The sequence below is a fragment of the Pinus tabuliformis genome, chromosome 1_1 (assembly GCF_031772625.1).
Source record: "Pinus tabuliformis cultivar Carrire ecotype Pingquan chromosome 1_1, CPIR1, whole genome shotgun sequence".
Taxonomy (NCBI): Eukaryota; Viridiplantae; Streptophyta; class Pinopsida; order Pinales; family Pinaceae; genus Pinus; species Pinus tabuliformis.
In genome coordinates, this window is record NC_142297.1 from 944376368 (window position 1) to 944390435 (window position 14068).

A 14068-nucleotide genomic window follows, 5' to 3' on the forward strand; every position below is an offset into this window, starting at 1 on the left:
GAGCTTGAGGGACCTCGGCTCCTTTTATAACTTTAGAAGGGCTTTAAACCAATTCGAATTCTTTATCAGAAGGCTACTCCTGTGAGATCATAAGTTCAGTCACCCATAGACGTATACGGTGCTTGGATCCCATCGGTGGTACAGCCTGTAAAAATTGGTGGTGAATGAATGCTCCAGTGAATCCGCAGGGTGTGCATCCAGTAAAGCATTAATTCCTCCTATCCAGCTTTTAATACCGAATTAAGGACAAATCTGTAACTATTTTGAACATAGAGGTTGCGCATCCAAGAAAGCATTAAATATTTTTCAATCCATCCATCATTCTCCATTTAATGCAAATTTGTACCACCTTAAACTTCAAAAGTAATCTTGAGCCTGATCTGCCAGGCGTCCATGAAAACGATAATTTTGTATCTGATCATCGATTTTCAAGAGGCATTACAGACCTCCAAGAATGCATTGCAGCCAGTCTATCCCTACCCGGTAGGCATTAAAGACCTCTAAATTTTCCTTCTGTCATCTCCTTCACACCAAAACAGGGAAATATGAACACACAGATTTGAATTATGTCCGCGGGGAGGGTAGGCAAAGGATTTATCATCCCCTTCACACCAAAACAGGGTCAACTCTCGAAGACTTCGACATAGCTCAAAAATTAGTGAGCCAATCAGAAACAGACGGCATAAGCTGTGAAAGATGCGAGGCAATTTCAGTTAAATTAGAAACGACAGAATGACGAGTTTGCATCAACGAGACGAGGTGGCATCGACGAGACGAGTGTCAAGCCGCCCTCGGATGAGTCTGCTTTGCTGCTCGAACAAATAATGCAACCGCACGGCAAAAGGATAACTAGAAACTAAAAGTTTAACCGTCTAAGACGAAATAAGGCATCCTACACCAGGTTTAATCACTGTAGGAATTTTGATGACACATATCGCGGCGCAGTATTTTTTTTATGCCCAATTCGTAAAAGGATTTTTTTACCGGGTTCACCCCATTTTCTGAGGTCGAGAGTTCAAGCCTCTCTCACCTCAAGATTCCTCAACGATTAGCTATGAGACCTACGCGCTAACCAACTGTGCCACCACCCCATTTCTATGGCGTCAGCGTTAGCGGTTGCGTAAAAGAAGAGTCAACCCATTCTTCATATGTTTCTTGCACACTATTGTGAGAGGGAGCTGCACGTACTTGTGAGCGGAAAAAGGACAACCCCCGAATAACTCAGAACGAACCTGAATTCGCGAGTCTTCTCCGATTACCTAATTCTCCTTCTGCCGAAATTTCTTTCAGTAAGTTAAAACACTACTGAGTTTTAGGGCTCTCCATGAAGTTGCACTAAAATCATAAAAACGGCTCCTAGGTCTCTATGAATAATCATTATCAACCACACGACAACCATTCAGTACACATTTATCACTGTAAGAATCATCCGAATAGTCATACAACAAAAAAAATAAACGCCCTTCTCATAGGAATTTCAAAATCATGAAACATATTGCAACAAAATAAACTGTAGGGATTATCTAAACAGGGAATGAAAGAGATGAACAAAATGTGTGTCTAGATGATTCACTTAGTCAGAAATCGAAAAAAACAATAAAAAGTTTTAATCGCTTCCAGAGTCATAAAAATTGTGAACTTACATATTCGGAGTAATTATTTACCAATTCAGGAATGACCGAATGGCGATTCTGTATCAGCTAAGGGGATTTCATGCCGTGTTCAGACGGGTTGGTACTCGGTATTATAATTTTGCTCTGTCGAACCTATGCAACAAAATAAATGCAGACACACAGCAAAATATTGACAGAACAACAGGAAAATTACCAAGGTTTGAAAACTATAAGGGCCTATGAGGTTGGAAGGGTTTGAACACGCCCTCTGATACAATATTTAAAGACCATAAACTGAAATTCGGTAATAACCAAAACTAAAATACAGTAAGAACCAAAAATGAACTGAAATACAGTAAGAGAATTTGGACACCTACCTGAACTGTTGCCTGCTCTGGTGTAGTTGATGGCGTTGTGGTTGCTTCTGATACCAATTACCGGGAAACCAATTCCACCCAGCCTAGACTGAGCAGAGCCTGGCTGCTCAATCTAGTAAGCTTCTCGCAGAAGCTCACTGTCCCCCGTTCCCAGAACCTCAGATACCTAAATCTCTTCCCTTAGTCAATTGTCTTTCTCTGGTTTGTCCTCCCTTCTCTGCTAATTTTCTCCTCTACCTTGTTGCCCCCGTGATCGGCTCAGATCAGTGGCTTTATAATTGCAGGCTTGGCGGTGGCCTCCCTCCTGCCTACGGCCACCGCTCTTCCTCCTCCCGACACGCCTCCGTATGCATTTCACTCTCAAATACTTTTCTCTCTGATCTTCTGTACTTTACTTATATTTCGTGTTTGGCCCTTGCGTTACCTTTTTACATAAAGTTTGATATTTTATATCTTTTTATTATAAACTTTAATTTTATGAAGTTTAATATTATATATATATATATATATATATATGTATATTTATAATTTTTAAATTTTATATTTATAACAAAGTTTAATTCATATTTATGTTTAATATGAAATTTATCAAATTAGTTTTTAATATAAAGTTTGGAAGGGTCATTACAATAACTTCCTAAGCTAAACAACTTCCTGGTAGACTTCACTTATGGCAACATACTGAGCTTTAACACTACTCAAAACAATTGTATCCTTGCTTCTTGCTCATTCATGAGAGCATGGAGGATCTAAGGTTGAAGAATCCATGTGTTGTGCTTCTTAATTCTATCTAACTACCACCCCAATCTGAATCTATATATCCCACGAGTTGGATTCCATCACCAATATACCAAACATATATCTTAGGATATGCTTAACTGAAATCCAATTATCATGTTTTGGCTCCATTTGAAATTGACTGAGGACATTCATTGCAAAACAAATGTTTGGTCTTGTATTTACTAAATAGATCAAGGACCCAATCGACTGTCTGTGGAAAATAGGATCCCCCAGAATAGATTCTGAACTCCTCAATTTCTTTAAATTGGTAATCATAGGAGTCATCATAGGTTTGTTGTCCATTATGCCAAACTTCTGAAGAATCTTGATCACATATTTACCTTGACTAAGATATATCTCACCTATCTTTTTCCAAACTTCTAGTCCTAAGTAATAATGTGTAAAGTGTTATTACCAAAAAATGATCACATAGTAATTTCTAACTAGGTGAATCGAAATACACGATGTAGGATTAATTTTATGATAGTAAATTCACTTTCACCATGGAAAAAAATTTAGTAAACCCTTTTTATTAAATTATTTTCTCACTAAAATAAAAAAAACCTCATGAGAATAATTGAATAAATCATTATTTATTTAGTTCTCTATGAATAATTATTAAATCATTGTTTGATAATTATTCCTTCTCACATTTAACTAAACACCACAGGAATAGTTAAATAAATAATTATTTATTTATTATTCCTTATTTCTATTATTGGAATAATTGTTAAATCACTATTTAATAATTATTTCAATTTCACGTCATCCCTCTCCAAAAAAATAATAAAGTATTCTAACACAGTCAGTGACTAAATATGTGGTTTGAGTCTGTATGGGTCGATCTTTGTGTGAGTTAGTCATGTCTGTGTGTGGATAGAGAAAGAGAGTAAAGTAAAACAAATTAGAGAGTTTATACTTTTTTAGCTCACATATATCAATAATTGTATAAACAGCATCAAATTCCATTTATATGGTATGATTTTAAGCTCTGCCATTAAATCGAGTTCCCTCTATATCGTTTCTTTCTTTCAATTTAATTGAAAATGTTACACATTTAACTACATGTTCATTTCTAATTAACGTGTTCATGTCATCCTATGTTGCAGAATGGTAATATTCATTTCTTGAAAAAAAGAAGAGAGGCAAGACTTAAATATGATGCAAACCCTTCCCAAGACAAAATTTAAGCTACAAGTATGTAATAGCTTCCATTCTTATTCAATAATTTCCCAATAGTGGCTCCACAATTTTGTAATGCTTCTGCCTTTTCGAATAAATTTAATATTATTCTGCTACATGAATATGTGATGCATCTGCCTTTTCGAGTAAATTTAATATTATTATGCTCCATGAATCTTGTCTATTACACACATATTTTCCTTTGTTGTATAGAGCCAGTGTATAAATATTTTTGTACAAATAAACTCACTTTAACTTGATTAAATTTGTCCCAAATACTCGAGGTTAAATCTTGTTGTACATGGTTAGCCTATAAATATACATGAATCTTGTTGTACGCGTTTCGATATGTGAGAAGGACTAGAAATCTTGAATCTCTCATCCATGGGAGATGAAGCACCTGTAACAGTGGTTCTCTACCCTAGAAGAGCATATTCTCTCCATATGGCCAACACCAGAATCCACATAGACATGCCCTTCGGTAACTCAAGGCCACCCAACCTTTCGTTCTCGAGCACCTGTCTTGGCAACACACATGTTGGTGTGTACAGTCTTAGTGACTTGTTCAATACCATGTACCATTCTTAACTGCATGCATTCAATAATTCAAACTGTTACATATTATTACACTTTTCATCAGAAGAATTATTTTCACATAGTAAATCTAGTTTTAAAATGTTGGTTTAATATGATTATGATCCCAAATTGGAATGTATAGTTCAAGGGTTTTGAAATCTCTGGTCTCATCTTAGATCCAGAAAGAGTGAATAAGAATCTGTATTGGATTAGGTTATAAGTTGGTTAGGAAGATTTTCAGGTGGATTACAATCTTGAGTTTCTGGAGATCAACAATACATTGGAGCTTTCCCTGACAAACTTCCATAGCTTCGACTCAGGATTTGTGTTTCCATTCGGGTCTGGATGCCAGCAGCATCATCATCCATGTCATTAGAAGGGTTTTCATCTCATGACCCGTGAAGGAAAATGTCTTGCACTCATCCATTAGTTTCTCATTTGTTAACTTCATGGACGAGGATGAGGAGATGATTTGTTCCGTTTCAGCCCTAGAAGGTGTTCATGCTAAGCTTTACAGTTTAGAATAAAACTAGAAAGCACCAAGGCTATGTTAGATAGTATTTCCTTTGAAAGATTAGTGCCATTTTGACAGGAATGTCACCATTTTGTTGCTTAATGAGAATATTGGTTTCTTATTAGTTGTTTTTCAACGTAAGATGATCGATTTGTGTATTCACGACTATTAGCTTAGCATGTGTCAATCTCATGATCCATTTGTATCTTCACCATTATTATTTAGTATAGATAAATGCAAATTATAATGTTGAAGTCTGGAAAAAAATATTTTGTTTTTTTTAATGTTAAAAAAAATATATTAATGCTTTAAAAAATTTAGATATAATTGCAATATCATACCATATGCCTGACATGAATTTTTTGAAAAACGATATGTAAAGTAAATAAATTAAAAAGTAGTATTTCCTACTTTTTAGTAAGTAGTATTTTTTTTTCTTTTAAATGAGACTTATAGTGAAACTGTAAGATGTCAAAACCACAATGGAAAACATTGTCTACCAGAATTAACTTCAAACCGGGCGAAACCATCGTCTACCAGAATTAAGTTCCACCTCGAAGAAACCATGGTCTACCGTAGTCCCAGTTTTGAGAAAAAAAAAAAAAACCATCACGCCAGAATGCTCGGGAATCCAAGTCCATGATAATGAGTTTATTGCATGGAATTAATCCCCCTGAGGTTAAGTCAATGGAAGATTTCTGAACATATCAGACGGAAATGGATGCCGTCAAAAGATTGACCACGCTCATGTCTGTCTGATTCCGAATATTCAAAGAATCTGCAATTTATTTAAAAATTCCCAATTAAACCTACCATCCACCAACACCCACGTTCCTGAAACATATGATATGATACGATACTAATGGAGTAGTCTACCTAGGCGGAGGAATTGCTCGTTTTCGTCGCCACCCAGAAAATTGTCCGGCTCTAGCCGCCGGCAATCCCTCCGCCCTCCGCCACCCTCCCCTAGCTCCGCCACCCTCTTCCTCCACTCCGCATTCACTTCCTGATTTTTCCACGCAGATCGGATCGGAGCTGGCAATCCTGAAATTTCGCTGACAGATCGCCACCGCGGAGGAATAATGCCATTGCCAATTCGAAATGGAGGAATTGCCCGATCGCGGGCTGCTCACTCACCTTCCTCCTCGACTCGGCGCCTCCCGCTCTGCAATTCCTCCGCTCTGCTGCTCGCCACCCAGGTACACTGGACTAACACACCATACCCAAAAAATTGTCATTTGTTATTGAAGCATCAGGTTTGTTCGGCTGTTTAAATTTCCTCAGTCATATTAACCGCCAGTTTGGAGCCATTAAAACCCTGAATCATTTGTAAAAGTTCAACAGTTTGCAAAATTGCGAATGTCAGTTTTGGATTAGTTATGGATAAAGTGCATATTCGAGGGCATCATGGATAACATAGCAGTGTTGAGGCAACGATATGGTCTGAACAAAAGTGCAAATGAAGTGGCTATTGTCATAGAAGCGTATCGGACTCTCAGAGATCGGGGCCCCTACCCTGCAGATCAGGTCGTCAGAGATCTCTCTGGAAAGTTTGCCTTCGTTCTTTACGACTCCACCTCCCAAGCTTTCTTCACAGCAGTGGTACGCTTGTCGTTGTTATCCCTTCATTTCCTTTTTTTGTTGGGGGGTTTTGAGATTTTCCATTGAAATATCTAAGATAAACCCTTAATTTTTTCTTTCTGACCTGCTACATGCACATTTCCCTCTATCCTTCCTGCTACATTTCCCTCTATAATAAATAAAATTGAGGCTTCCCAATATTTTTCTTATCCATCTCTGGAATTTTAGTACTCTTTTCATCGGAATCATATTTCCTGGCCGCGCAATTGACAGGGGGGAAAATTTAAGGCCCTGCCTCTTTTATTTAATCCACAGGTTTACCATTTCACTAGCATAGACAGGTGGATCTGCTGACCCTGCAAACTCCTTCCCATCTCTTCTCTTTTTTGGAGTAGCTTTACATTCTTAGATGAGTTATGATGAGATCCTTTTGAAAGGAAGATTTAGCAAATTCAAATTACAAGCCTTGAGAAAAATCTGTGCCATAACTTTAGCTTTCAAATTAACTTGTGGCTTAATGGCAATGTAGAGATTTTTCCAGTCAACTGGCGGTCTTTTGGCGAATTTGCCACACACAGGTTTCAGGATCCATCCTAACTGGCAACGGTTTGATAACATCAACATATTTGCAGTATACATTAATCTGGTTTATGGATATAATGACTAGAACTCAGTGACTCTTCTAACGTGAATATACTCTGAAATGAAGTAGATAATAGATCCTTTTTAAAACTAGAAGTAGAAGTACATGCCTACTCTTTTAATATATATACTGCATCTTTTTCTTTTTTCTGTTGTAAGGCACTTACTATCCTTTTGTGGTGTAAGACAGTTACTATTTTGGAAAATTTACAAGATAGACCTGTCAAATTCATGACTTTCATTAAGGTCACGGATGAAAGAAGGTGTCCCATCATTACAAATTGCTATCCATACCCTAGCCATATAGCTACAAGTCCCAAAAGCTAAAACTAACCTGGCCTACCTTACTGATCATAGTTGAGAAACACAGCAGAGTTGGCCATCCAAGAGAAACCCTGTAATATAAAGAATATCTACATTGCTGCTCTTGTTAAAGCCATTGTTAAGATATAGGCTTCAATTATTATGACTGTACATATGATCGAATTTATTCTACTGAACTTGATGATATGGTAACATAGTGATTCAAGTCAGCATACTGACTCAACTCAGATCTCAGTCGTTCAACCTGACTTTCTGCTTTAATGGACTCCTCTAAGTTCGGGGATCTGGTCTTGACTCTGGGGAGATCGTTTTTGACTTGCCATTTTAATATATGGGACATGATATAGGAGTTTGGCTCGTGAAAATACCTCTTTGCTAAAAGCATTTAAAATTCTTACATGATGGTTGGTATTCCTTTGCAAATGTATGGAAAAATTTTCCCAGGTCCTGCAACACTCCTATTTTGCTTACAATATTTAAGCATGAGTTATTTTCCAATGGATTTGTTCTCCTTTGTTTGGCTAGAGAGGTAAGGGGAAAATAGTTATTCAAAATCACGTGGCCAATGAACACCTTTTTCCCAGAGAAGTCTGTTCATACATCAGATTTCCATAGACCCCAAAAATGTTGCACTGAGTATTTATTTGAATAAAATCTTTCCTTAGAAATTGTGGATTTCCTGGCATTCTGACTCGGACACTATTTTTATTTCCAGGATGCCGATGGTTCAGTGCCTTTCTTTTGGGGCACTGCAGCTGATGGTTGCCTTGTCCTATCTGATGATCCACATGTCCTCAAAGAGGGATGTGGAAAATCTTTTGCTCCTTTTCCCCGAGGTAATATTCGACTGCTAAATTAGACCTTATCTATTCTCTGACTGTTTCACACATCAAGCATAGTGATCTAATTTTTGTCTCTTATTTATACTGATGTTGCATTTGGCCCTGCAGGTTGTTTTTTCTCTACATCAGGTGGCTTGCAGAGTTTTGAACATCCTCTGAATAAGCTGATGCCAATGCCTCGTGTTGATAGTAAGGGGCAGATGTGTGGGGCGAACTTCAAAGTAGATGTGTTTGCCAAGAGGCAGACTAGCATGCCTAGAGTGGGTAGTGAGGCCAATTGGGCCAAGGAATTTTGATATGAACCAGGCCAATTGGGCTAATGAATCCTGATAAGAACAATTTGATATTTAGAAATATCATTTTGTTTTTTATTTGATATGTATTATTTTCATAATCAATACTGATGAAGCTGAAAAGTGAGTCAGTTTTGCAATGTAAAGGTGATTTCAAAGGCTGTTACTGGCTTATACAAGTTTGCTATCTGCAAAGTTAGTTACTCCAACCTTTCTGATTAATATATATCGTTGACTATAACAACCCTTGAAACTAAGGTAAATAAGACACGGGTAGAAGCTGCTTGCTAAGAATAGCACATTCAATTGCTTAAATGGCTGCGAGAAAACTCTGAAAAGGAGCAGCTTTATTTCAATAACATACCAAACATCATAAAGAAATGATGTAAGTGGCTTTTGTAATAGTCCATTACCATCTATTTGGTAGTCTTTTAAACATTCAATTTTTTTTTTTAATATATGAAACATATGTGTTATCATTTATTTGGGCTTTAAATATATATATGAATGTTAAAAGCATCATCTGAAGAATTTTTAATGATTTTTTTATTAATTATAAATTATTTTTTAATATATTTTAAAATGTGAAAATTTAATATAGCTAAAGCTGGTTAATTTAGTTTAGTTTTTCTTAGTTCATTTAAAATGATATATTATTTAAAGTTGTGTTTCCTTTATATTTAAAATGATACATTATTTTTAACATTTTATGTTTGTCAATTAGTTAAAAAAATTTGTAATTTGAGGAGACTTTTTTATTATGGCAATAAGTTCTATTGTTGTCTACAACATTTCAAAAGTTTACCAAGTCTTACGCTTAATGGATTTGTAGGTTCGTAGTTCATTCACCAGAAATTTGACAGTAGCCAAAAAAGGCTGAGATATCCAAAACAAGAGATTACCAAGAAACCAAAAAACCATCAAGATATACACACAACCTATAGCCATAAGAAATTAGAAAAGGTTGTCGGTGCACGGGTCCACCCCCCACGGGGTATATTTATCCTCCTTGACGATAGTATTCATTTGATTGGCCCAACTGATTTGGGTTTGCATTGGCCATGTGGAGTTAAAAGTCAATTCTCTCTCCCAGCATCCCCAATTTACAAGAAGATTGGCTTACCTTATTCCCAGTCCAACGAGAATGTAATGTGATCACATAGGGAAAGGTGGATAACAATATTTGAATCCGAGAAACCAATAGCTCAAAATCCCAACTCTTAACCACTTTTGACACAAGGGTACCCTAGATAAGTTTCTGAGTTGTGGATATGGCCAGTTGGGAATCTCCATCCACTTGGATATTAGAAAAGCCTTATTTGCTTGCGCTCTGCAGACCTTGTTCTAGAGCAATAAACTCTACAACATTGTTGTTGGTGATTCCAAAGTTGCCAACATATATCCTTAGTATTTCCACGCCAGTCCTTGAATAATCCTCCATACTTGGTTGGGCTTGGATTTCCTTCGGCAACCCCGTCAAAGTTAAGATTGGAAAAACCAAGGGGCGGGGGAGTAAATTGAGGAGGGGAGTTTATCATCTTGGGAAATGGATTAATTGTATTTTATGTTCCATGCTTGTTTCAAGAGTTCCCACCCCCTTGCAACCAACACCACAATAGTTTGGCTCCCAAGGCTTTGTTAAGCATTTATGGATCCCTCAATCCAAGGCCCCCTACCAACTTTGGTTAACATACCTTCTCCCAAGCCACTATAGCCCACTTCCTAGTGTGCTTAGTGCCTTGCCACAAGAAATCTCAAAATTTGGTAGTGATAGCTTTATAAATCAGCGTATGCGTTGGCAATGCTGAAATTTGGTATAGCGGTAAAGCTTGAAGAACATCTTTGATCAAGGTCACACGACCTTCCAAGTTCAAAGAGTGGAAGGTCTAGTTGCCAATTCGATTTGAGATCCTCTCAAGAATGTCTTGCCAACAAGAAGCACATAAAAAATTTTCTACCTGTGAGATAATTTGTTCGTTGGTTGTTGATCAATGATGAAAGGTTTCTTTACTATGTTTATAAGCAATTTATTCTTAATAACACTTATTTCTCAATCACCCAGTCACTCTTCCCGTCTCCCCCTTGGATTTCATCTCAATAGTTTTCCCAGATCACAACTCTATTTTGGCTTGACTTCTCTGTATTTCAGATCTTGTGCTTGTGGATTTATCATGATAGTAAGGACCTAGTGTGTCATAAGTAAGGAAATGTCAATATTTCTCCAAGAAAACACATCCATCATGATGGTCTACTATGCTAAATCTCCCATGTGACCACTCCTCTTCCTCCAAATCTTGCACTAGTTTTTCCTCTACAAAGGGATTCTTAGATAAAAACTAGAAAATATGCAGTTGGTGTTCTGGCTGTTCTTGTAAGAGAGTTAAGAGGATTACTTGCAGTTAGCGAAACCTCTGCAATCCCTCTAATAGTCAACCATTTAAGATTGGGTTCATCTTCAGCTAAATGCAAGGACAATTGATTTCTGTTTTTCTATCATTGTGTTGTAGTGAACTGAAAAAATTGTAAATAGTTTGTTGAGATTGCCATCATTAATGCCTTTTTTGTATATTATTCTCACATCTGGTACTCCTAAAGCAAAAAATAAAGCTCGTTTTCTTCTTAAAATCCTTCACAGTTGGGACTCTTCAAGACCTGCTCAAACAATTCTCTTGCCCGAGACTGGCAATTTAGTCACTTCAATGCACTAGTGAAGCAGCTGCCAGTATTCCACCAATTCATGTAGGGGCCTCGCTTTTACTTGTACAGATATTCTTTGGCAGAGAAGAATCAAAATAAATGTAAATATCTATGTTATTCGACTGGATTTTTTTTTGTACAGTATTTAATCAGTGATAAAGGAGATGAACGACATAGAAATTTAGGGTGTCCAACTCACCTCTATAATTTACCCTTCTAGGAGATGCCTAATCGCTCCCACATGGTCATTGTAGCTTGATTTACCTTTGGGTCCCAGTGACCTGATTTGATCATTTGTGTAATTGATATAAGATTTCTATCTTATCAAACATGTATATTTGAGTTGGACTAGCTTAATTGATATGTGCCCACTTTTGCTAAACAATACATATTTTATGTTTGGAATCTGGATTAGGTATTCTCACACATAGCCATCATACCATTATTAGCAAGGTCATGACTTTTGTTTTTTAGGTTTTACTCCTTATCAGTAAATCTATGTTTAGGTTTTACCCTCCACTTTTTTTAATGAATAGATTGAGGAATGTGATTGCACAATCTTGCTAGAATATTTCAATGAACATGTATGTTAATCCAACTAAAAGGTTACAATTCATAAACGTTAAAACATTTCATGCATAGTATGGAAATTTATTAATATAATTTTTTTTGCATTTATGTAATTTTGGCCTAATTAAATTATCTCATACAATATTTGGAATGGGAAATTTCCCACCAATGTTTCTAAATCTTTTTTGTTTAGTCAATGGTTGTGAAGGAAGGTTTTGTTTCTAAATCTTTTTTGGCTTAACAATGTGAACATATGTAATATGTAATGTTCTACTAACCTTAAAAAAACAAATGTAACAATTGGAATAGTTGAGGTGAGTGTTATTGTTTTCATGGTTCACTCTGGTATGTGAAGTTTCTTGACCAACAATTTTCGTTTTTTCAAGAACACTCTCAAATGTGGTTTAGAAGAAATCTTTATATTTTGGAGACTTATACGATGAAAGTTTTAAGAGATGTTTATATGACTACTGAATATGAGTGTTTTGAATGGTTGTTGATGTGCTTGGTTCTTGGCCATCTACTACATACCTTCTTGTTTCAGGTTTGTGGTTGTGTGTGCACTTGCCTTTTCTCTATAAATATATTTGTTTGTAAAAAGTCTTTTCACTGGTTTTCCATAATCAACCTATTTCTTTTAGAGTAGTCATGATTTTTGTCAAAATCCGGCAGAAATTTTGGGAAAGCTGGGTTATAACTGTCAAACTTTAGGATTTTGGGTATCCAGGTGGTTTTTGATGGTTCTGAATCCATTTCCACCATAAAAAAAACCATTCAAACACCTATATGATTAGTTTTTTTCTGGAAAAAATAATCGCCAAATTATTACCCAAAAAAATTTCCAACGTCGTTTCTTTTTGGTTGAGAGATTTCCTATGTTACCCTAACATAATGATAATACCATGAAAGGAAAAAATGACCGCATCCAGGGTGCAATCTTTAAGATAAGGTAATGTCAACTTTTCATAAATTTAAAAGAATAAAACCTCTCAAATTTGTTTGATGTAAGGTAATGAATCTATCCATAATGCCAAACCCATAGCTTCAAAAATAATAAATCCACCTATATGCTTCATAAATGCATGGTTAAAATCCATATGCTTTATAAATGCATGGTGAAAATCGATAACTGAAAATTAATAATTCCCTCTACATGCTTCATAAATGCATGGCCATCCCATGGAACTTTGTTATTTCTAATTATTATGGCCATTCCCTTTTTGAGGATACTCCAGGCTTTGAAAATACATATGCTACATAGATCGGTTTAGGATTCAGTCTCACAACAACAACAACAGCTAAGAAGTATGGAAGAACAATTGCAGCTTTTTGTTTCTACTAAAAAGCAGTTAACACAAGACTGTAAACAAGAATTTGACTTTTGGTTTTGGCTCCATTTCCTTGTTAATATAAGCAGTCCTCATTTACAATGTCATTTTATAACATACTGTCGAAGGTTACAGAAGGACTAACAGAGAGAGTGGGGAAATTGAAGACAACATACAGTTCTGGCATCAAAGATATGCATAATCTAGCCCATGCACTTGATGAAACGTCCCTGTCAAGTTTTGAGAAGCTCAACTTAATAGTATCTAAATAGTCTTCAACTCTAAATGATGTAAGATTCTGCTTTGTCACAATTCACAAAGTAGTGAAGTGAAGAGTGGATTTATATGTATTTTACTTATGTGCAGGTTTTGTCCATTGCTGTTTCAGAGCATGATGAAATGCTCTAACCAACTCAGACTCTGTAATCAATATTAGCAGCTATGTGTACTCTAATAGAGTAATCCTTTACACAAAATGTTGTTGCTTTGATTTCCTTCATCTAAGGTCTCTTTCAAGCTACCCTTCAATATCATTTTAATTTTACTGATAACATGGAACATGCTTATCATTTGGGTTACTAACGATATCTATTTCACGTATTTTAATTGATACACAGTCACATCGTGGCACTTTAAGATCACATTTTTTACTACTCCGTTAGGAACAATTAGAAAATATTTTTTTTATGGGAATTTACACAAAAAATTCATAAACAGGAAAACTTTACTATGGCCATATATATATATAT

At 36.1% G+C, this 14068-nt stretch overlaps 1 protein-coding gene across 1 annotated transcript; it reads left to right on the top strand.

The window, feature by feature from the left end:
* The first annotated feature begins 1682 nt into the window (after nt 1-1682).
* LOC149217595 (asparagine synthetase [glutamine-hydrolyzing] 1-like) lies at nt 1683-9162 on the top strand. Its single transcript, XM_089390298.1, has 7 exons — nt 1683-1734; nt 2017-2136; nt 2275-2376; nt 6066-6241; nt 6420-6644; nt 8305-8425; nt 8540-9162. The coding sequence occupies exons 1-7, from the start codon at nt 1683-1685 to the stop codon at nt 8725-8727; spliced, it is 984 nt and encodes a 327-aa protein (XP_089246424.1). The 3' UTR covers nt 8728-9162.
* Nucleotides 9163-14068: the final 4906 nt, after the last annotated feature.

What these genes read in the sequence shown, in the direction of transcription:
- LOC149217595 (XM_089390298.1), top strand. Translation starts at nt 1,683, where the DNA reads ATGGCGATTCTGTATCAGCTAAGGGGATTTCATGCCGTGTTCAGACGG. An exon ending in TGCCGTGTTCAGACGGGTTG is followed by an intron (nt 1,735 to 2,016) that starts GTACTCGGTATT and finishes GCTCTGGTGTAG; the next exon opens with TTGATGGCGTTGTGGTTGCT. An exon ending in AAGCTTTCTTCACAGCAGTG is followed by an intron (nt 6,645 to 8,304) that starts GTACGCTTGTCG and finishes TTTTATTTCCAG; the next exon opens with GATGCCGATGGTTCAGTGCC.